General features: G+C 38.6%; 1 protein-coding gene across 4 annotated transcripts in view; it reads right to left on the bottom strand.

Annotated features, from left to right (window-relative positions):
• The window catches only part of LOC136848632 (probable N-acetylgalactosaminyltransferase 9), a 328,259-nt gene that overhangs the window by 15,059 nt on the left and 289,891 nt on the right, over positions 1–23,309 (bottom strand). For 2 of the 4 annotated variants that reach the window (XM_067121032.1, XM_067121033.1), the window contains exon 9: positions 11,630–11,743. In XM_067121032.1, the coding sequence (XP_066977133.1) occupies positions 11,630–11,743 (114 nt within the window). Of the gene's footprint in view, positions 1–11,629; positions 11,744–19,578; positions 19,693–23,309 lie in introns of all 4 variants that reach the window. The other 2 variants (XM_067121031.1, XM_067121034.1) reach the window with 1 other exon arrangement.

The raw sequence follows: 23,309 nt of genomic DNA, 5'->3' as shown, positions 1-23,309 counted from the left end.
ATATAATGGACTTGAACAAAGATAACAAGGCACTTTCCCTTATCTTCAGCGAAGCTGAACCCAGTTTTTCCAACATCAAAAGAACCCTGCAAGAAAGAGAAGTGACTATTGCACATGCACATCCTCCCTCTTCTTTACAACCGGGCCATTAAAAGACCAAGGAGCCATTACTCTCTGTTGGTCAATGCAGGTTGATCCCTTTGCCCAAATCCCATGCCTTTTGTCAGGGAAGTGGGAGGGTTTTGAGGACTCAACAGCTACTACCAAATATAGGTTTTTCCTACGTCAAAACCTGTTTTTTGATAGCGTAGTCGCTGTTTCGTCCTCAAGGAGCTTTACAAAAGAAATTGACAGGTGACAAAAAAAGGCTTAAGCTCTTGCTTTTTAATCATAACACCCCAAAGGAAATAACATTTCCGGTCCAAGGTCAAGCCACAGATTTCAAGTCCCATTCTTTATTCCAAATACTTTTCAGGTTTTGATACCAAGGAACAAGAAACTATACATGAACTTACGTTTTAGGATGTAGTTCTACAGTGGCTTACCTAAGCATGCTGGGTTTTGTTGTAGTACTGTCACCCATCTCCCAGCGATAGTTAGCATACTCACTGTCAATATGACCCCTGGTTTTCTGCCGCAGCACCTAGGGGTTAAGACTAACTATGCCACCTACTGATACACTGTGTAGTCGAATTTGTTCGAACATGTGGCAATGATTTAACTGATGACCACCCTATACATTTGGAGACTTCTTTGAAAGAGACATTTCTGAAGAAGGCCAAAGACATACTTACTTTCCTAACATCATGTGACCTATGGAAAGAGTGTGGATTTGCCTTTTTAATGAGAAAACACTGCAATCATTCTCAGTCTTTGTAGGGAGAGTGGTTAGTTTGTGCTAGGGTGTAGGAAAATAGGACCTTCTGGGGTGTTTGCAGTGACTTCTAGGTAAACCTTAAGTGCTTAAACCGGGCGTAATGTCTTGTCTGCTAAATTGAATTTTCTTATAAGAATGGATTTCCTTTTTAAAGGATTCATATTCTTGGCCAGGAATGAGGGCCAGGGGACAATAATAGTTGATGGTCAGCTATTTGCGTGATGCATCGTCCCTATCTAAGAGAGCCCAGTTCACTAATACTGTATGAGCTCCTGATGCTAATGCAATCAAGAAGATCACCTTTTGTAGCCTGTGCGTTGTGGTTGTACTGGGTCCACTGAATTGAGGGGTTGATAGAAGTCTAAGCACCTTGTTCAGGGACCAAGCAATTGAAAGCCTTTCGGGAGTGGGCCTTTGCAGGGCAAAAGACTGCAGAAGGGAAGTGACAACTTCTATACTGGAGTCAATCCTGAATCCATAAAGCAAGGGTTCCGTTAATGCAGCCTTGTATGCTATGACTGTTGTAACCACAAGGCATTTGTCTTCAAAAGGGTATATAAGAAAAATAAAGTTTCTATAGAAATCTCAACTGGGCTCCCAGTATGGATATAATCTAACCATATCTTCCATACGGACTGGTAATGGTGGATAGAAGTCCGGAATTTTTGCACTAGGTACCTAGCAATGTTGAGCGAGTAATTATCACGATAGGGATTTTTAAAAAATCTATACATGAAGGTCTCGGCTTAGAAAGGAGAGACTTTCCCTCCTACTGTCTGGGATAGAACAGCGGATGACAATGGAATTGATCTTTTTGTCCATTGTTGAGGTAATAGGAACCAATGCCTGTTTGGCCAACTTGGGGCTATTAAGTACACTATTCCTATGAAGGTTAGAAGTTTGCTCAAAACCTTTGAAATCTGAGACAAAGGAGGAAAAATTATCATCCTCCCCTTGTTCCAGTCTTAAGGAAGGCATCTCTTGCTGTTGCTTGACTGTCCAGGTTTGGAGACACATACATTAGGAGTTTGTGATTCTAGTATGTGGCGAACAGGTCCACTTCCGGTTGTGGAAGCATGTTGGCTATCATTTGAAAAGAGTGGTTGTCTAACATCCACTCTGTTGAGGTTGTCGTTTTCCTTGATAGAGTCTGCTATTACAATGAGACCCCCTGTGAGGTGAACTGCAGACATGTGCCACTTCCTTGCTTGCGCCATCCAAAGGATGACTAACATTACCATATTGAGAGGAGGTGAATGTGATCCAGACCTCTTGATGTAGGATATTGTGGTTATGTTCTCTCTCTTCTGGAGGTTTGAGTTTTTTGAGAGACAAAAAGACAGCCATCAGCTCCAGGAACTTGATATAATAATTCCTGAGTAGCTGATCACCTCCCTGCCACCTGACAATCCTCCCGATGTCCTCCTAACCTGTCAATGAGATATCTGTGAGTTTGTCACTCATACAGATATGGAGGGGTCAGGGTGACCTGTTTCACCAGAGATTCCTTCCAATTCTAATGCTGAAGTATCTCCCCAACTCTTTTAATCCTTTTATGAGGTGTGTCTCGCATCTTTTTTCTTGCATGCGATAGCAGAATTTGTTCACATTTTTAGTTGCAATCTATGTATTGGATCTATGACTGACAAGAACTGCAGCAGGCCCATCATACGTTCTGATTGCCATCTGGAAACTCTGGGCTGTGCAAGGAACCTTTTGAGGACTTGCCTTATTCTGTTTTGAGATGACGGGGAGAGACAACAGGCCGTGAAGAGTATCCCAACACAGTTCCAGCCACTGAAAGTGTCTGCTGGGCGTGAGGCAGGGTGTATTCAAATTTATAATAAAAACTTTTGACTATACTGTAGTCTGTTGACCATTGCTCTTAATTTTTCAAGCACTCTTTTCTTGTGGGCCCCCAGATCTTTTTGTTTGAGTTCTCGAACGAATACCGTTGCTAGTTTTGAAAAATATTCTTTAGGCAATGTTTATCCCAAAGGACATGACTTTGAATCTGTACGTATCTTTCCCTACTTGGAACCTTGGGGCGGAAGGGAATGGCTATAGGGATGCGCCAGTGTGCATCTTTCAGATCCATAGAAACTGTCCAAGCCCCTTTTTGAAATGATTCAATGTACTTAGGCAATGGTAATCATCCAAAACTTTTGGCCAACAATGTGCTTGTTCAATGTTGATTGGTTGAGGATCACTCTTCTTTTGGATGAGTCCCTTTTGAGGACACTGAAGAGACATACTTGATGGCGAATATACGCAAGTTTCTATCCCCCCACAGGGAAAACTTCCCTTGTTTGTGATGTCATCGAAGCTGACCCCCAGCCAATATAATTCTTCTTGGTATCTGCCTCCTCCTCTGCCTTCACCTTTGATAGACATTCCAGGTGTTGTTTTTCCTTTTTCCCCCTATGAGATGGTTTTTGGACCTTGTGAAAAAGGATGGCCTTGAAGTTGCTGTTGTCCCTCTGCAGGGAATTGTCCCTTCTGACCACCTAACTGTTTTCTGAGGAAAAATTTTTGGGGGTGACTGAAGGCTTATATGATTTTTTATCAAAGTGAGCCTTTTTAGGGGTTGGGTAAAGGGAAATTTTGAGTTCTTTGTTTCCTAAATTCCTCTTTTCCCAGAAGAGTGTACACTGTACAATTCTGTTGGTGGGCATGCTTGTTGAGTTGAGCCACAACAGACTCCTCTAACAGGTCCTTACAGAAGGGGTTAGAATGTAACAATGCAGTGACATTGGAGAGTGATTTGATGGAGCTCTCCAACGCTTCCATTCGCAATTTTATGCGCCATTCTACGAAGTCAAAGAGTGCTTTCCTTTGGGTTCTCATAAGACTTTTGGCCTCAACAGCAAAAATTATCCTGGGTTGTCCTGGAAGCCTTAAGATGGCAACTTCCAGCAAGGTGGTAGAGGTTATAACGCTAAGGAGTCGGAGCCTAGCATAAAATTCTGATGAGGCTACTTGGTGAGCAACCTGGGTCTAATTCAAAAAGGAAGTAGAGATCCATTTTTCATTGACCTGGTAAAGGGTGATTTCTTTAGTTTTTAATGCTATAGGCACAGGTAAGAAAACCACTTCTGTTAGTGGTTTCTCCAAGTCTGGTGAGGATGGTACCAGGTGCCATTTTGTATTAAGGAATGCTGCCATTTGTAAATTCTACATTTACAACTTTGATCATAGTTTTTCTCTCATTAATTACCTACTTGCCATTGGGAGAGAAAGTGCACATTAAGGTGTCTCACCAAGGATTATCAGTATCATCAAGGGTGAGTACTGGAGCCCCTGTTATGTTTTGATCTGAAGTTCTGTATTCCAAACTCACCCATTGTTGTTTCTAGTCGGAATTCTAAAATCAGACCTTGGTTGGGCAGCATTTGTATCTACACTCACTTTTTGGTGACAGGATGTAGTACTTTTACACTTTGGTGCGTACATGACTGACTGACTTTGCTTTTCAGAATCATGCTTCATGTCCCTTATATATTGCCGTTCTGTGGCAAGGGCATCTTTGATGGTACTCAATTTCCTTACGGAATTGACCAAATGGCAGAAACTGTGTATCCCATTTGGGGGAACTTGCTGCAGAGAGTGTTTCATTTTAGGGGTACAGGTCAATAAAAACAATTTCCTTATAGAACTGATCAAATGTCGCAAACTGTGTATCCCTTTTGGGGGTACAGGTCAATAAAAACTCAATTTTCTTACAGAACTAATCAAATGCTGCAAACTGTGTATCTCTTTTTTGGGGGAGCTTGCCACAAAATGTCTATCCCTTTTGGGGGTGTTCAATGTGGGTTCAGCTCTGGATACCCGTCCTGGTGCAGCGTTGGTTCATCTGGCGTTGGGTGGATCGGGTGTTGCGGCCTCTCCGCTTGCAGGGGTGGGGCATTTGTCGCCCAAGTGTGGTTGGCCCAGGTGTTACGTCATCGTCGCAGGGTGGTGCGGGGTTTGCGCAGTCGAGTGCGTCTGGCTCAAGAGTTTTGTCATCGGCTTTAGTTGGTACAGCGTTTGCGCAACCGGGTTACGGTTGGCTCAGGTATGATGGGATCTGGTATGTCAGGTGTTGGTCTCACACATCCTGGTGTAGCGAGTTCCGGGTTATCAGGTGCAGCTCTTGCGGGTGGTCAGTCTGTCTCTTTTCCTGTCCCGGTTCGGTCGGACCAGTCTGACAGAGAATGCTTTCTTGAAGAAGAGGGGCTGGTACAAGATACTGTATAGGTTTTTTCTCCAGCGAATGAAAACGAGTATAAGCGGATGGTGGACTTTATTCATTTTCTCTATTCGCAGTCCAGGCTTCTGAGGAACCTACACAACCAAACCAAGCAATGTTTGAATCATATTTAACAAAACCAGTAGTCTCCCAAACATCAAGTAAACTGGTCTGGTTTGGCCGAGTCGAGCGGGCTTTGAGAAAGGCTGACTCTAGGTTAGCTTCTCTTATCGGATAGCCAGGATTCAACCTTGCTTCCTAATTGGAAGGGGTTCTATAGGGTAGCGGGTAGCCCTTCTGCCAGTGTCAGAGTTCTTCTCAACGAATCTGTTGAGGCTCTTCTCTCTCGGGTTCCTTCGTTGAATCGTTTGGTAGCGGTTATATCTCGTGAGGCTTATATTTTGGAGGACGCTATTCGCAGCCAGTCTGAGGCCTTGTCCCACTCTATGTGGATGCTTCTTTGGCAAGAAGAGGAGGGACTTCTTTTTAAATCATCTTCCGCCTCACTATCCGGACATACATAAGACAACAGTCTTTTTAGAGAGGAGGATGTCTCCTCCATGGTCAATTTCGTGTTGTTGTCGTCAGCAGTAGCGTCACAGGAGGCTATGATTCGTGTGACTGCTCAGGGTTCAGGTGTTGTGGCCAGTATAACGAATTTTGTTGCTTCTAACTCATGTCTCCGGTGTTGGCAATTATGCATCGTCGAGGGTACAGAATGTTGAAGTATCTAGCCCTTGGCTGATCCATGCCTCCTCTTTAGAGGAGCTAGTAAGGGCGAGGGACTTCTTATTGAACCTATGCAAGATACCAGGAATTTGTCTAATCTTTGCCAAGAGTTGCCTGGTTCCAACACAATCTGTAATCTTTCAGGGATGAGGTTTCTCTCTCTTCCTTTGAGGTTTTTTTTCCCAACGCTGGAGAGGATCCAGTTGGTCCTTCAGCAAGCAGAGGTGTTCCTGTCCAACAGGGAACAGCCAGTACCAGCTTGGAGAAGCCTCTTAGGGAGAATGTCTTTTCTCTCTCTTTTAATTCCAGGATCTCGTCTCCGGAGGCGTTTTTCTTCAGGTATATCTCAGGAATCGCTGGGACTTCCGCACAGAGAACGCAGTTATAGTCTAGGCCGATTCTTGCCTGTTGGATCTTCTGTGGTGTTCAGAAGCGACTCTTGCCTGTTGGATCTTCTGTGGTGTTCAGAAGAAGTGCATCTGACACCCAGAAGATGTATCGACTCCCTTCTTCCTGACATTCATGTCGATAGGCACCGTTGCAACATTACAAAATTGGAATCACATGTAGGTGTATGCTTTCCGCCATTCAGTCTCATTCATCAGGTAATCAGGAAATTGTGGGAGAGTGTCAAGATGTCTATGATTCTAATAGCTCCTTGCTGGCCCTACGCCCTTGGTTTCCGGAACTCCTAAGCTCCTTACGGAAGTTCCGATGTTCCTTCCCATGCGGAAGGTCTTCTCAGACAACCGCATTTTCACCATTATCATCCAAACCCTTGTGTGCTGAACCTAGTTGCAAGGCGACTGCTGAGTAAGCAGCTAGACAGACCAGACTCTCTAAAGCTGTGTCTAGGCAGCTTTCTTTCAGCTTGAGAAAGTCAACCCGTAAGCTTTACCAGGTCAGCTGGACAGTGTATAGAAGTTGGTGTTGTAAGGAAGGTCATTCCATCTCTAGACCTTCCTTAGCCAAAATAGCTGATTTTCTTTTATTCCTTCAGAAAGTCAAGGTTCTTTCGTATTCAGCTATTACTGGCTACCGCTCAACGCTTAGCAGTACAGTACAGTGCATGTAGTTTCCATCTTCCTGAAAATTTCTAGTAGTAAGCTCATCCATGATTTATTACGTTCCTTTAAGATTAAACGTCCTGTCTTGCCGACTCGGGCTCCTCTGTGGGATTTTTCGGAAGTTCTAACGGTAAGAAAACTGATTAAAAGGTGTTTTTTCTTACGGCTTTAACTACAGCTAGAAAGTTGGGTGAGCTTCAGGCAGTTTCTAGGCTGTTTCCTAGGTGGTAAATGATATGTATTTGTCTCTTCCGGAATTCGTGGCGAAGTCGGAGTCGGAAGTTAACCCTCTGCCTCATTAGTTTAGGGTTCTTTATCTGCAAGGGTTTGTTATCGGTGATCCAGCGGAGATGTCGTTATGTCTGGTGCGAGCATTAAAAGTCTATTTATGAAAGGTTGAGAAACTCCGTCCACGTACACTTCGCGTCTCTCCACAGAATCCTTCCTGTCCGCTGTCAAAGAATGCTATTAGTTACTTTCTGAGGGAGATGATTTCCTAGGCTTCTCAGGGCTCTTCTTTGTCATCTTCAAGCTCTATATTACCCTGAGCGCACAGTATTCGGAGTATGGCCACTTCATCTTCCTTTCTAAGGAATTGTTCAGTGTCTTCTATTCTGGAGGCGGCTTCTTGGAAGTCGGTCTCAGCGTTATTTCCTTTGACTTAAGAGACATTCAGTTCGCCTCATCGGAGGGTTATTCTCTTACTCCGTGTGTAGCGACTAACTCTATTATCTAGGGTGCGTTCATTTAGCTGAGGTGGTATTCTCTTAGTGCGGAGGTTCTTAGGTTAACCAAATAGAGGAATTCCTTTTAGTCATTAGAATCTTAGGCAGCAGTAATAGTATAATCACACAAACTTAGGCTTAGTATGTTTTTTAAGTATCTTAGTCTTTGGTAATTTCTCTACGAGAGTCCAAGGGGGGTTCTCTAGTAGGCTAGGCTCTTTCATCGGCACTGAGATACTTCTTCGCTCATCGATCGTTGGGCCTCATCCGGAGGATCAGCGGCTCAGCACACTGCTTCATTCTCCTCCATACATGAGAGGCTTTGAATAGCCATATGGGAGGTTCATCGTACTCCTCCACACATGAGAGGCTCTGAATAGCCACGTGGGAGGTTCATCGTACTCCTCCATACATGAGAGGCTCTGAATAGCCACATGGGAGGTTCGTCGTACTCCTCCATACATGAGAGGCTCTGAATAGCCACATGGGAGGTTCATCGTACTCCTTCATACACGAGAGGTTCTGAAGACCCACATGGGAGGTCGGCGGACCGAGACAGTACTGACCTGACTGACGATCAAAGTACTCTCCAGCATGTCTCTTCACTGAAAGCATTGATTGGTATGGTGAGTGCATGACTAAATAGATATACTATGCAGAGCAGATCAGTGAGCTACCATCTCTGCGGTTTCAAAAAGTGGGCGTGCCGCAACCTAGATGGGTCTCCCTCCAGCATGTCTCGTCACCGAAAGCATTGAATGATATGGTGACATACATTTACACATAGTAGGTTGATAATGAGTTACCTGCTTACTCTCTGTTGACACGTCGGGCTGAATTAGATTGATCCCACCTCCATTAAAATTTTGTTAATCGGGCTGATTCAGGTGTTCAGGGAGTGTATTGCAATATGAAGTTTTCATAATAAAACTAATATTGTAATACTTACCTGAACACCTGAATAATTCCCACCCTCCTCCCCACTTCAATTTTTGATAGTGACTCAATGGGGGATGTCGGCCTCTGTCAGCTGGTATTTGCAGCAGCGTTGCAACAGTACCTCAGGTAACTCATCTGACTTAAGATTTTTCCTGTAGCGTTTGTAGCGTTAGTAACGCTGACAGTTAATTACCCACTTTGTGGGTAAAATTTTGGGATATAGTTCGGGCTGGTCAGTGACCAGGGCTAATTCAGGTGTTCAGGTAAGTATTACAATATTAGTTTTATTATGAAAACTTCATATCTGTGATCATGGCTGAACTACTTTTTATTTTCAGTATATTTTCTTGGCATCAGGAATAAACTTCCCTATATTAGAGGCTTGTAAATGCAATCACCTCTCTCATAATGGAAGAAAGGAATCCTTTCCTACCAATCCTCCCACTCTCCTCACTTCTCTTATCTGATTAAGAATCATTATGCTCACATTTAAGGAGAAAACTGTATTGATGTGGCTCACAACTGATGATACCTGTATAACTATGTGAGATCACTAATCACTAAGGAAAAAATTTTATCTCCAATGGGAGGGCAGAGCTATTGGTGCACCTCACTAGCAGTGCACTGTAGGGATTACTTAAGCTTCTTTGCAGTGTCCCTTCAGCCACTAGCTGCAACCCCTTTCATTCCTTTTACTGTACCTCCATTCCCCTTTCATTCCTTTTACTGTACCTCCATTCATATTCTTTCTTCCACCTTACAATTGTTTCATAGTGTAACTGGGAGGTTTTCCTCCTGCAACACCTTTGTAACCTTTTACTGTACTCTCAATTTTCCTTTCATCGCTGAATGACCTCATAGGTCTCTGCGCTTGGCCTTTGGACTAAATTGTATATTCTATGCTGTCTAAGGAGAAAATTTTTAGGAGGCTGGTTGCTACTAAATCAAGAATTCCATAAGATCAATTGCCTTCTTCTGAGAATTAGTTAGATTGTAGCTGATAATTCTTAGAGAGGCTTAAACTGTTGTTCATGCTGTCATTTCCTTATCTGCTTGACCATGATGATGAACAGTCAAACCTAAGTACCAGTGATCCTTCAAGAAGATTCTCATTAATGGTTTTGTGTATGATCAATATGCTCGTAACTGACTGGTATTCCAGTAGCCCTGATGTCTAATCTGGTATATAAAAAAAAGCCTACTAGGTATGAGGAATCCAGCAAAAATAATAAGATCATATTGAAGTGTGACTTGTAAAATCAGTGTGCCTTCCCCTCGTACAAGAGGATGACTTAGAGAAAACCCGTTGCTTTCCTAAAACCTCAGGAAATACCCAGATGAACATAATCAGGACATGGATGACATATCCTTTGAGTTTTAAAAGTCATCAAAGAATGTATTGAAGACCTTTTTCCTCTGATCCATTCTCTCATCTTGCCATATTTCCTATAGACTATTTTAGTTCAAGGGAATTATTTCAGGCCTAAACTCACTGCTGGGTACTGCTTCCTCTCAGAGACACAATACTGTATAAAATATAGCACCCCTTTCAAAACGTATCACAAACCTTTCCACTATTCAGTCTTAAAAGTATTAGTCTCTTGGTGTCCAAAAAAGTTCATCTTCAAGGTTCACAAAACTTTAAACTTTTATATACATAATAATATATATCTGCCCTTTCAAAACTTATTGTATACCTGTCCACTAATCAGTTTAAAAGTACTTCTCTCAGTGTCCAAAAAAAGCTCGCCTTCAAGGTTCACAAAATTTCAAACTTTTTATATTAACAAGAGGCCATGACCTTTTCAACCCAAGGAAAATGGCAAAGGCAATGGCAATGTTTATCAAGAAATGCATGTCCTCTGTGAAGTTTTTTTTTAACCAAGTCAATTCTGCAGGAAGTTGATGAATACTTCGGAGTCAAATGGGTTATTCAGTCCATTGGATACAATATCTAACTGCAACTATGATTTCCCCTCTCTGCTAGAATATGAGACCGTCACTGAAAAGAAGAGGTTCCCAACTTGACCCCACCACAACAACTGTGTAATATAGACTCGAATTCATTCCTCTCCACTGAAGACTGACAACTTTTGATGAAATAAGTTTATGCTACTAATTCTCTAGATTCTAACCTACAGCTACAAGAGGAATTTTGCTGAACAGGTAAATTTGAGTCTCAGAAGTACTGCAAGATCTTAGTTCTCCAGTACTCAGCCTCCTCATGTCTTTCATTTATGTCTCGTATTAAGTCTCCTAATGACCACATGACTTTTGAATCTTTCTCACAGAATGAAGTCAAACTTCATTTTGCCACTTTTCCAAAGTTCCCACACAAGTTGCTTTTCTTGAATTGGATTGGCACTGCTGCCTGTCACAAATATAAAATTCTATATACTGTACTGTACTAAGAACTAGATTATATACCAGAAACTGATAAGCAATACTTTTCTTACCAGATCTGTCATTCCAGTTAATTATCCTCCCACATGCAAAAATATTTAAATCTAGTAAGACAATAGTTTGTACTTTGAACAAAAGTGTAAAAATGTTTTTAGGAATATTTCTGCTATTTTGTAGATAATGATCATTATCTTTCAGTGAAGTCCCTCCTCATGACTGGCAAAGCACAAGATTCATATGAGGTCTGTGCTTAAAACAAGTCAAAGAGAGGTGTAGGGACACACAAATAAGGAAATATCCTCTTATCTCTGGAAAAGCACTATTTTCTTTGTAAATTTTTGGCAGGCTACCCCTCAAGTACCAGAGTAGTAAGTTTCAGTAAGGAAATGATTTCCATCAATAAATAATAATTTTTTTAAAAATCTGCTATCAGACCACAGCAATTGCTGATTAATGGCTATATCCAAAACTAATTGTACTTACGACTTTAAATCACACGAATTAAAAGAAAAAATGTAAAGTTTTGAGTAATACTGTACGTATGAGCCTTATAACACGACAGAAAAGTCAACTATATATATAAATAATAATTATTATTATTAAACTTTACATTGGATAAAGTACACTTAGCAATTTGCCCAAGGGATAAATTAATCTTTACCTGACTGGATGACACAAATGTGTGACAACTGTAGAGACCCATATTATAAGTACTCTTCTCATTTCTCTGAAGATTGTCAAAGCATATGTCTGGCTTTGTTACGTTGTTACGCAGCTAGAGGAAGAGAGAGAGAGTTCTTTTTGCATAACCAATTTTATAACATAAATGGTTCCCAAGGAAAAGAATCAAATGATTCTGTGAGGAAGGAGGCTTTTCCTGCCTAATGGATACAGTGTAAGAATCTTAAGTTTTCTGTGTTTAGAATAAAACTCACCTTTAACGCAGAATTCTAAACAATTTGTAGTGAGTACATTAAAATAAAATATGTGAAATATTGTTACTAGTACTTACAACTTTCTCCTCACCATAATTCAGCCCTTAAAGGAGTACAGTATAGGTGACTATTTTAGTTAGCATAAAATCTCTTACTAAGTATTACAAGACAAAATACTGTACTGTACTTACATATAAATAGTGCAGACTTTCAAAAGCATACCTTGTTACCTTTGAATTTCGGGCAAAAGCTGACTGCATTCACTTCTCAGTAATATACTGCATATCTAAAGATTTTCTAACTAATTTTTTTTAATTAAGAGTCATAGTTGCTTAATTACCATGCTGACACCTGCATATAGCCAACTCCTTAGTGTCGGAGCATTCACTAAAGTAGTACAGTATAATTAATCAAAATTTTCAAGATATAGGCAGTCCCCGGGTTACGACAGGTCTGGCTTGCGAAGTTCTGAGGTTACCACGCTTTTCAAATATGTTCATCAGAAATTATTTCCCGGGTTACGATGCATGTTCTGGGGTTACGACGCCGATCCGAAGGAAGAAATACGGCTACAAAATGGCAGAATAATAAAAATTTTGGGTTTTTTTATGAAAAACTCAATAAAAATGCACTTTACATCGTTTTCAATACACCCAAAGCTTAAGAAGTAAGGTTTTCTTAGGATTTTTGACAATTTTCAACAATTTTTCGGCTTACAACGATTTTTGGCTTTCAACGCAGCATAGGAAAGGAACCCGCGTCGTAAACCGGGGACTGCCTGCATAATGTTAACTTACCTCATGATCATAGTAATTTTTATATTTATGGGTAAACTATTTAAATGGCAAAAATCTGTTGCCTTTATTAATATGGTATTAAACATTTGAAGATCTTTTGAGCTACTTAAAACTATAGAAAACAAAACCAGGGATTATCTTTCTTTAAAATTTCTGCCAACAGCATCACACAATTTCTCTGATCAAATTCCTCGTAGTGAAAGAATGCCTAGATGAAGTCACGTGACTTCACCGTAGAATATATGAAAAATAAAATGTAATTAAAAAATTTGTCATATTTTGTTGAAGCCATGTGATGGGCAAGAGGGCTCTCAATTCAGGCCAATCTCTTTTACCCCAGTTAAAATCTAAATGTGTGTATATTCTTTATATTTTTCTCATTTTTACTTGAACATCCTTCATATTTATTTTATCAGCTTTCTGCTATCTTGCTGTCCAGCCTCTGTTACTATTACTAACTGGTTCAACTGCAAGGTTTTCCCCAGTTGCACCTTTAAAACCTTTTATTGCACTAAATTTGTCACTTCCAACATCTCCCTCTTCACTCTTTTGATTCTCAGGAAGAGTTATAATTGCTGGGACTGGAACTTATTTTCAAACCAGAAGTAGGAGCTGTGGTGGTCTCACTAACCACCCAATAAAGTTGGGATTCAAGAGATATCAATATGTTAGTCAAGCTGATATCACTGGGCCAGGACTATCTTTTACAATTTCTGGTAGATTCCAAGGTTGGGCATTGTGTCCAGTTTGCCTGACAAGATGATCAGAGTGGGAATAATTGTAGTAATGTAATGCTTTTGGTCCCAACAAGAGGGCTTATCTTACACTTGAGCCACCCTAATCAGCAAGGAGCAGACATTTGAAAGTCAGCTCTCAATAGTGCCATTGGAGGAGTATTGAGAAAGTGGTAAGCCACTTCAATCTAGCCAGTGCAACTCTATGCAAATATTCTGAAGAGGAAAGAAAAGATGCATAATATGTCAATACTACTCAGAAAAGTAGCAAGACCCAATAAATGGTCTTGAAGTGATGACTCAAGCAAGGCCCAAAAAATGAGAAAGGAAAATAGCAAAGTAGGGCCAACTTTGCTCTTGTCTTCTTAAAGAGGAATTTTCTATTCCAGTTCGACCATCATTGGGTCCCTCAAGCCAGTCTGAAGGACCTGTAACAGGTCATTCAAGCACTGATGGTGAATCTGTAGCAGACCCATCATGCCACTGGAAGATCTCAAGCGGATCCTATAATCACATCAGAAGAATCTCAGGAAGATCCTTATCATTCCTCTTAATATGACAGACAAGGATGCAACTAAGCAACTTCCAAAAACGGAGGCCAACTTAGTTGCCCCTTTAAACCCACTTCATCTAATGACTTCTAGAAAACCGAGGAGTTAACAAAGAAGTACACAAAACCCCAGTCTTTTCAAAATAAAAAATAAAAGGCAAAACTTAGCAGGCCTCTAGAGAGAGCCCCAAAATTTTTTGTCTTTCTGGCATGCGTCTTCATGAAGCCTTTCCAGATATAATTTTTCAGAGATAATTTTCTGTCTTGTAGTGAAACTGTCAAGGATTCTGGACCAAATATGAAGAATTAAAATTAATCATTCATAAACTATTACATTTGCTTACAAGAAACAATGCTAGGTGGCAATACCCCATTTCCTAGGGAGTACAGTACATTATATGGCTTGTAGAACATACAGACCACAAATACAAGGTATACTGTGTGTTGTGTATATGTCCATCCTCATGATAATAAGCCTTATAAGCCACAGGTTGATATAATAAAATGCCCTCAACCGTTCCTACTACCTGGGGATAAAAATAGTAGGCAGCCAATATAAGTAATCTGACAGCATCTTGCAGAGAACAAAAGATGTACTGCTCTTAACAATAGGGAATCAGCATAACCCTCCCCCCCCCACCAGACGGGCAGATTATCATGTATCGTCCTCTCTATATTGAGTGCCAATAGTGTTATTGACCCTGCTGGAGAACTCTGGAGGACTAGCATATCAATGACCTTGTTATTATTATTACTGACATGTTATAGCTGCATTGATTTTATAGTTTTCTCTCTAATAACTAATTTTTCACTGTTACTGCATTATGCCAGTAACTCGCTGATGTTTGTCATTCTTGGGGAAGAAAGCAGTTGGCACATCAGGGCGTAATTTTATTTCTGACTAGGCCTAATACACTATACTTGTATCAGTTACAGATTAATGCCAGTGGTAACTGAAATCTGGTGTCCATCCTCTATAGACTTGTCCTTCTTATGTAGAAAATTTTTGTTAAGTGTTGATTCTAAGCCACATTTCACTCAAGCTCCACCAAACATGTTGACGCGGAAAGTCGGAAGTAGACTGCCATTCATGGCGATTCCTGCTCTTTATATACGAGACAGTCAGCGGGGGGTCAAATGGATACTGGATGTTGACTGGCTGGCATGATTCCCTCACAAGCCAAAAACTTAAGGTATGGATGTCTGCTTCTGCCAGATTTATCTTTTAGATAGAGTGGTTCGTGGTGGTAGGTTTCTGTTTCCTGGTGGTAGCAGTTATGACTTGGACCATCAATGGATAGTCTCTTTTATCAATTTTTCAACTGATCCCTGACACCCTTTTCCTGCCGAGAGCAACCAACTTTGCTGAGGAGCAGCACCAATAGGCAGTAAATGTGTCTAACTGTAGAACTTCCAGTTCCAAAGGTCCTTTATTCCTCACACCATTGGACTGTGGAACAGTCTCCCTGAGGATGTCGTGCAACTGGAACTTCAAAGCAAAGATGCAATGCATTTTACTACCCTAATACTATTCTCTTTGCAGTTTAATACATTTTCATCGATTTATTATTCATTATTTTTTCTTTGTAATGAGACAGATCTCTTATTTCTGTACTTCCCTTTATTTCCTCTTACTTCTTCCTAATGAACACCATACTCTTTGGAAGCTTGAATTTCAAGTCAGGCCAAATCAGATTCTGAGCTACTTGAAAAATGTTCAGCACTGGTGGCAAGTTGGTTTTTGACTCAAGACTGGACGAGGGTTTGGTGTGAAGTGAATTTTCCATATGCTTTTTTTCATCTCATTCCAGGCTGCAGATGGTGAGATTCTACAGTTTATGGAGGAAACAAAGGATGACCATGAATGACAAGGAGCTTCTTTAATTGCAAGGCAAAACTGAGCTCTGCACTTATTTGCAAATATTTTTTATTTTTGTATTATGCCTTTTTAATCTTTTTAATGCCATGGAACAGCTAGTTGTTAGAACAGACCAGAAAATCTTGGATAAGTGTAAATTACAGCTGTATTTTTCATGACCACAGATACCCAACAGTATAGGAAAGTCATAGTTTTAGCCTTTTTACATGCCAGGCAAGTATAAGCTCTTAGCTGCCAGTTAATTGGTTGTGGAAAATGACAGAAAAGATGGTGAGTTAGAGGAGACAGTTTCTTGTTACCTGCTTAGTGAGGTTTTTCCATACATAAACCAATGATGTTTTAGTTCACCTTGAATCCTCCATCTCCAAAGCATTTGCATCCAAGTAGTATCATATGATTACCAGTATATTTTCATTTAGCTTGAAAAGGCATGTGACTGCTTGCTGGCATGTAATTCTTAAGAAAATACAGGATTCAGGTTTAAAGCTTAAAGCTCTTCATTTTTTTCAAGTCAAAGTATGTACTACAGGTACTTTGTATGGAAGAAACTGACAAAAGGGGAAGGAGTTCCCAAGGTAGGGAGGTGAGTGTGACCATTTCCTCTTGCAATACATGACTTATCAATAATTCCCCATGTTATCTGTCACATTTTGTAGTTGACTTTCATTGTCATCTGCGGGGGTAAAATTAATTGTGACTGAAAGAAAACTTCAACTTGCAGCCGATTAAATCATTAAATGGACAGATAGGACAGTTATTGTACACTCTTGCCATATTTTAGGTGTACGTACAGACACCACCCTACTCACAGACATATTCAACTTACAAACATTCAGAGGTGCAAATGAATGAGATTGCAAATTAAAACTGTGGTCAGAGCACTTTCCTTTGCCAACCCTAAGTTCAGATTTTGTTCTGCACTTCTATTCTATAAAATACAGTACTGTAAGTAGAATGAATTGTGTTTCAAGATGAAAAAATGTACAGCAGTGTACTGACTTTATACAGTATCATACTGTACTGTACTTAAATAGGTGTGAAGAGTACAGTGACCAAACTCTGGCATATTTATAAGGCTAACTGAACATAGACTAACATCGGCTGTTCACCTTGAATCCCTTTAATGCAAATGTTCAGATGCACTAAATACAGTGTCTTGACAGTACTGGTGTGTACATCTTGGGGTGCAGATTGTAAAACTTTTACTGTACCAAGTGAAGCACAAATTTTATTGAAACATTTTATTCATCACCAACCACAACTAGATTGCAGATTTTAGAATCTTGCACCATGCTGGCATCAGACTTCCTACTGGTGTTTTTAAATCCTCTCCAATCACAGGGAAGTTACCTCTGGACTGTCACTAACAGAGCATGGTCTGTAGATGCTGGTATAGATTACTAACTTTCCAATTCTCTCTCTTTTAAAACTGTATCAAAAGATTCTTTCTTCAGTTTTTATGAAAGTCACCCAGTGTCCCAAACCTTTTGGGTTTTGAGTACAGCGGATTTTGAGTTATTTTAATTTAACAAGGAATGTAGTGGCTTCCTTAAAATTATCTATAACTACTCCATGAAAGTTGCCAAAAGCATCCTTCTGCTACTACTTTACAGAGTTAGGATGAATTAGAGGAGGATATTGGGTCAATCTTTATGGAGCATACTTTAAATCATGTAAACACAAAAGACTTATTTTCACAGATGGCTCCAAATTTAGTGCTAGCATTGGATTTGGAGGAAGTGCTCAGTTTTTAATTGTAGCCTCAAATCTTACAGCAGAGCTGTGTAGAATTTTAGCTCTCATGAAACCTCACTCATGAGACCCATTTTACCACTTTTTCAGATTCCAAAAGTATATAACCAGCACTTGTTATTTTCTATTCTTCTGACAGTTTGACTTTAAGATTCAGCAGCAACTCCACATCTTCCACAGCAGAGTATTGGGGCATACACTATTTCCAGGTAGGTGCTCAGTATCAGAAAACCAATAATTAATGCTTGGCAAAAACAGTGGATCTTGGTGGGTCTGTACAATATGAAAGAGGTCAGAAGTGATCTGTCCCTGTAGGTCTAGCAACATGCCCCAACAATGTGACATTGCTCTATGTCTTCTGTAGATTGGACATAAACGAATTACTCATGATTTTTTTACTTCTGGTAGGCACCAGCCTTTTTCCAATAACTGCTTATCCTCCTGGACAGTAATGTTCTTTGAGAGAATTTAAATTAGAATTTTAGTGATTTTTTAAAACCTGTTGCTGGCGCTGACCTTTGGTAAAAATTTTAAGTTAATAATTAATATTTTAAGATTTAACTTTAGTTCTGTTTTTCTTTTTGTTGCAAAAGCTGGCCTTCTGCAGAAAAGTAAAGTTTCTTCCATGATTTTTATTCTTTACCACTTGTATGATAATTCTACAGCGTTACTTGCTGTTTGGTGTCAATGACCCAGTCAGTCATGATACAAGATAACCCCATATGATATTCTACAGCATTAGTACTTGCTATTTGGTGTCAATGACCCAGTCAATCATGATGCCAGATAACCCCCTATTACTGTACTTACGCCCTGGTCACACAGAAAATGAGTGAGTGATCAGAATTGAATTCTGTACATGATAAGGTGTCGAAACAAGGTTCACCTAAAAATTTCTTAAAAATTCCCTCAAGTTATTTCTTATCATAAAGCACCCATCAATATGAAGCTATATTTTATGAAAACTTTGAAAATTTTAAAAAATTTCTGTTCACATGATCTTAATCTGAATACAGTACTGTATAATATTCTTATCCAAGTGATTTGTGCACAGTACTGCATATAATGTAATGATGTTATGCACAGTACTGTATAATGATGTTATCAAAGTGAATTAAGATTTGACATACACTTGAACTGGGAATCTGAGTGAAATGTCTCTTCCAAATTTAATATTTGAATACACCTTCCTTTATAATCACTTTGGTTGACTGCACTCTTTACTTATAATAGAAGAGTAAAAGCTCCTCATTCTAGTGTCTTCAAGCTTAAACAATAACTTTCAGGAAAGAATGATTAGACATAATATTGAAATGATATTCAGTTAGTTAAAAATGATTGCACCTTTCCAATTTCTTAAACAATGCAGCGCAAAATTATGATGATGTTTAAATCAAATATAGTATTAGCATTTTAAAACTAAACTAAGTGAGTATGATGGCATTCCTGATCTATTAAAATCTAAGGATCATGCATGTATTTTATGTCAAGGAAACTACACACTGCACCAAAATTCAGTGTATTACTGTCTAAAAAGTGTTCTCTTTGACCAAGGCAGCAAAGTTTCCAAATGAGGAAAACATTAAAACTATTGTAGTAAGTAAACAAGTAGACCAAACTTCACATCTTGTACTAATTCCGATTCTGTTCTTGAGGTCTTTCATAGCACTAAGATAACTGAGAGAAATACCACTTACAGCTATTACTTAGGGAGTTACCACTTAAAAGTTTGTTTATGTGAATCATCATTTTCTCAATTTCATTGTTTTAAAGAAAATGTTCTAAAGATTCTGGCAAAGACAGGGACAAAATTATTATTTATGCACAATTCATTTCTACAAAGTTCAGTAGTTATTAGTATTTCAAAACTCCTGATGGCTAACAACTTCAAACTATTTGTTGAAAATTCCACTTACGGATATCCAGTGTAGACAGCTATTTTTCACTAGGTAAAAAAACTCACCTCATTGCGAAGAGGAGCATGCTCACATGAGTAAAGGCCAAGGTTGTATTCGTTGTTATCCAAGTCTTCCCGCTCTAAGATATCAATACATATGTTCGAACCAATGTTTCGTACCTGTTTGAGTCATTGCAAGTCAAAAGTCAAGGGTTAGGTCAAGACAGTCATGTCAAAAAGGTAAAGAAGCAAGTTCATACACAGGACAAACAAAACTTGCAAAAGCAATGCACATCACATACATATATATACTGAGACAAACACAAAAACAACTATCTGTATAACAACAAAACTGAGGATAAGCTTTCAAGTATTGTACTTACAATGCATCAGTTCATTTAATGATGTTCAGTAAAAAAAAACCCATAATTTGTCAGAACTACCAGTATGTTCATTAACATCTTCAAAATTATTGCTGTAATTAGACGGGCAAAGAAGATCTCAGTACTGTCATAATGTAGGCTACACAACATTATTACTGTTGTTCATATGTAAATCACAATAAGCATAACTGATTAACATGATTAAGTGAAAAGGGATTAACAGCTTTTAATGTTTTGTCATTATGCAATGAAAAATTTTACAAAAATTTTTGAAAATCTTCTACATTCTGATGCAGAACTGACAAATTATACGAGTTCTACTGCCAATATTACTCTCCGGAATTTTTCTTTATTCAAATAACTTTTAGCAATTTGATTCAATTATAATGCATTTAATTCTTGTAAATCAAAAATTGCCATAAAACCCACAGCAGCAATTTTTTTTTCTGAAACTGGGAAAGTTCATTTAGAGCTACTTGTCCTGTTAGTTTTCAGATCCAGAGAATACAGTACTGAGAATTCAGTAAGTACAATGTAAAGTAATAAACAATGTGGAATATTTCAAGCAAATGTAATGGAAAATATGTACAAAGACACAGTACAGTATACAACCTTAACAACAGTGACAATATTCAGGGTTTCACAGTGAACTGTCAATAGCCACCTGACTAGAAGGGAGAAAATATTTTAAAACTAGCACTCACTATTCTTCAGATAGTACGTTTACTACTCTGTGTATATTATCACTGTCATTATTTGGTATCAACACTACACATACAGTAACCAAGTAAACAAACATAAAAACATGCAGTTCAAAGAACTAGTCATAAAATTAGTTTTGTGTGAGTCTTTGCAAAATAATGTACTGTATATTCAAAAGTAAAACTTAGGACAAAATTTTAATCCACACCCTTAATATGCTGAAAAAATTTTCTAATGCTTGTGTAACTTGAAAAGATATGTTTTAATTAAGATTTTTTTAGCAATAAATTTTAAGGAAGGGAGCAGAAATAAAGATATGGATAAAATATATCTTTATGAGGTATAGGTCCTCAGATATGAGTATTTTTGATATGTACGAAATATAATTGCTTAGTGCATAGTGAGGAAAGAGCTGCCACAAGTTTTTTATAATGCAAACAATAAGCAAATTACATGGCATAAAATGAATATCATACATCACAACAAGCAATACATGAGGTTAACTGCTTGAAGAGTAACTCAGAGGTTGTTAAGTCACTGTACAGTCATGGATGTCAGTCAATTCATTTATGGTAACAAATATATTTAACAAGATGGAAATCAAATAAGGAACCTTATTGTTGGGTAAATATCTATTGAGTAAATATCCTTTGAATTCTTGATGTACTTAATATTGAAAAAATAAATTTCAGCTAACATGATTACCATTATGCTATTTTCCATTAGTGAAATAGAGACCCCTCTGAAATATGTACCAGTATATGCATGACACTGTCTAATATGATAATAAGATTCCATCATGAGTGCAGACCAAGGAGAAATAAGGCTGAAGATTTATGTATGCATGCAAGATAACATTGATGAGCCAAAATTCATGCAATAACTATCTAAATGCAGCTGGAATCAGCAGTAGCTAAACAATATTCCATACAAATGAACTGATCACTTAATGTATAGTTTAATAAAAGTGATGAAAAAGAATGATAAAATGGAATTTTATCTTTATTACAGTACTACAGTATACTGCTACATAGCACAACAAGCAGCAAGTGTCAGTGGCATTTCTTTAAGGAATTTTTAAGTCAAATTTATGCAGAAATCCCAAGCAAATCAGCAGAAGTGAAAATTAAATATTTTATAGTTGCAATATTCAATAGTTAAAAGTGGCACCTCAACCCATTACTGTACTTCAAATTTTCACCACCTGCTTTCCCACCTGTCTACCTAGAAAAAATAAGTATACCTTAAGTTTTACCAGACCACTGAGCTGATTAACAGGTCTCCTATGGCTGGCCCGAAGGATTAGACTTATTTAATGTGGCAAAGAACCAGCTGGTTACTTAGCTACGGGACCTACAGCTTATTGTGGAATCCGAACCAGATTATAGCGAGAAATTAATTTCTATCACCAGAAATAAATTCCTCTAACTCTTCATTAGCCGGCCGGAGAGAGATTGCTATAGTCATAAGAAGTGTTTTCCTCAACTATTAACAAAAAAGGAGTGAAATTTTGTTCTTTCGAACAGGTGAAACAGGTAGCATAATTTATGTAAAAAAAACTACTCAAGGGATAAGTTTTAAACCATTCATTATATAGAAACAATGCTGCTTCATTTTCAGAAGATAATTGCATTATACCTATATAAACAAAGAGAAAGCAGTAAATTTTATATAGCATACAGTTATGAAAAAGATAGAAGCGATCACACAAAAATGCTTTCCAATGCTGAATGGCCACATAGGTCCCAGTCTATGGATCATCACTATATTGTGATCGAAAATAATGAGTAAAAAAGCCACAATAATATAACTGATGAATTGTATTTTTTTTTATCCCCTTGTTTTTATCCCCTTTTTTGTATATTTTTGTATCTTAAAAAAATACAATTTATCAATTATATTATTGTGGCTTTTTTACTCACAGGTCCCAGTGCTTGGGCTTTGGTGTAAATTCTATATTCAAATCCACTAACAGTGTTTTGTACAGTAAAACTAACATCAAATTAATAACATATAAAATTTATGCCCTATACTATGTATAATTCAAGGCTTACAAATATTGAGTAAGCTTAATACTACAATAAATTTTATTAAAGTTCTCTATATTTCTCCTAGGTATACAAACCAGAGCCTTTTATATAGGAGTATACTTAGACAAGCTGGAATGGTCACTGTGCTTGTTACAAAGTTGTAAATGGTGGTTATGGGGGGATGAATAGGGAATTTCCATTCACCATCCTTCTGCCACTGGCCACTGTTTCCTTGGGCCACAGGGACAAAGCAGGGTGGTTTGAAACTAGATTTTGATAAAAGGATCTGGTTTGTATGCCTAGTAAAAATACATTTTACTTTCCAAAAATTTATTGTTCCTATGGAAATACATACCATCACCTTTTATGCATATGCAGAAGACTTACTTTTTAGGTTGGAGGTCATTTCTGATGACTGTGGTTTAATACTACCAAGAATTCTCATACTCCAAGGTGTGTATACAAGCAAGGGATGCAATGACTGTCTAGCATTTGGGATGATAGACCAGTAGGGCCCTGGGCATAAGTGAATATGACCTAAGGAAAGGACTCACTAAAGTCAAGAAAGGCATTCAGGGACTGAAATCTCCTTTAAGAAAATGTAAGTGTGAAGGCAGTTCCTTCTGAGTTCAAAATCTGGCTCTAACACACCTCCCCTTTTGTTAGAAGGGAGGGTGGAGGG

This window comes from Macrobrachium rosenbergii, chromosome 19 (genome assembly GCF_040412425.1).
Source record: "Macrobrachium rosenbergii isolate ZJJX-2024 chromosome 19, ASM4041242v1, whole genome shotgun sequence".
NCBI classification, from domain to species: Eukaryota; Metazoa; Arthropoda; class Malacostraca; order Decapoda; family Palaemonidae; genus Macrobrachium; species Macrobrachium rosenbergii.
The sequence above is the reverse complement of the archived record's forward strand: the minus strand, read 5'-3'. Positions and strand labels throughout refer to the sequence as shown.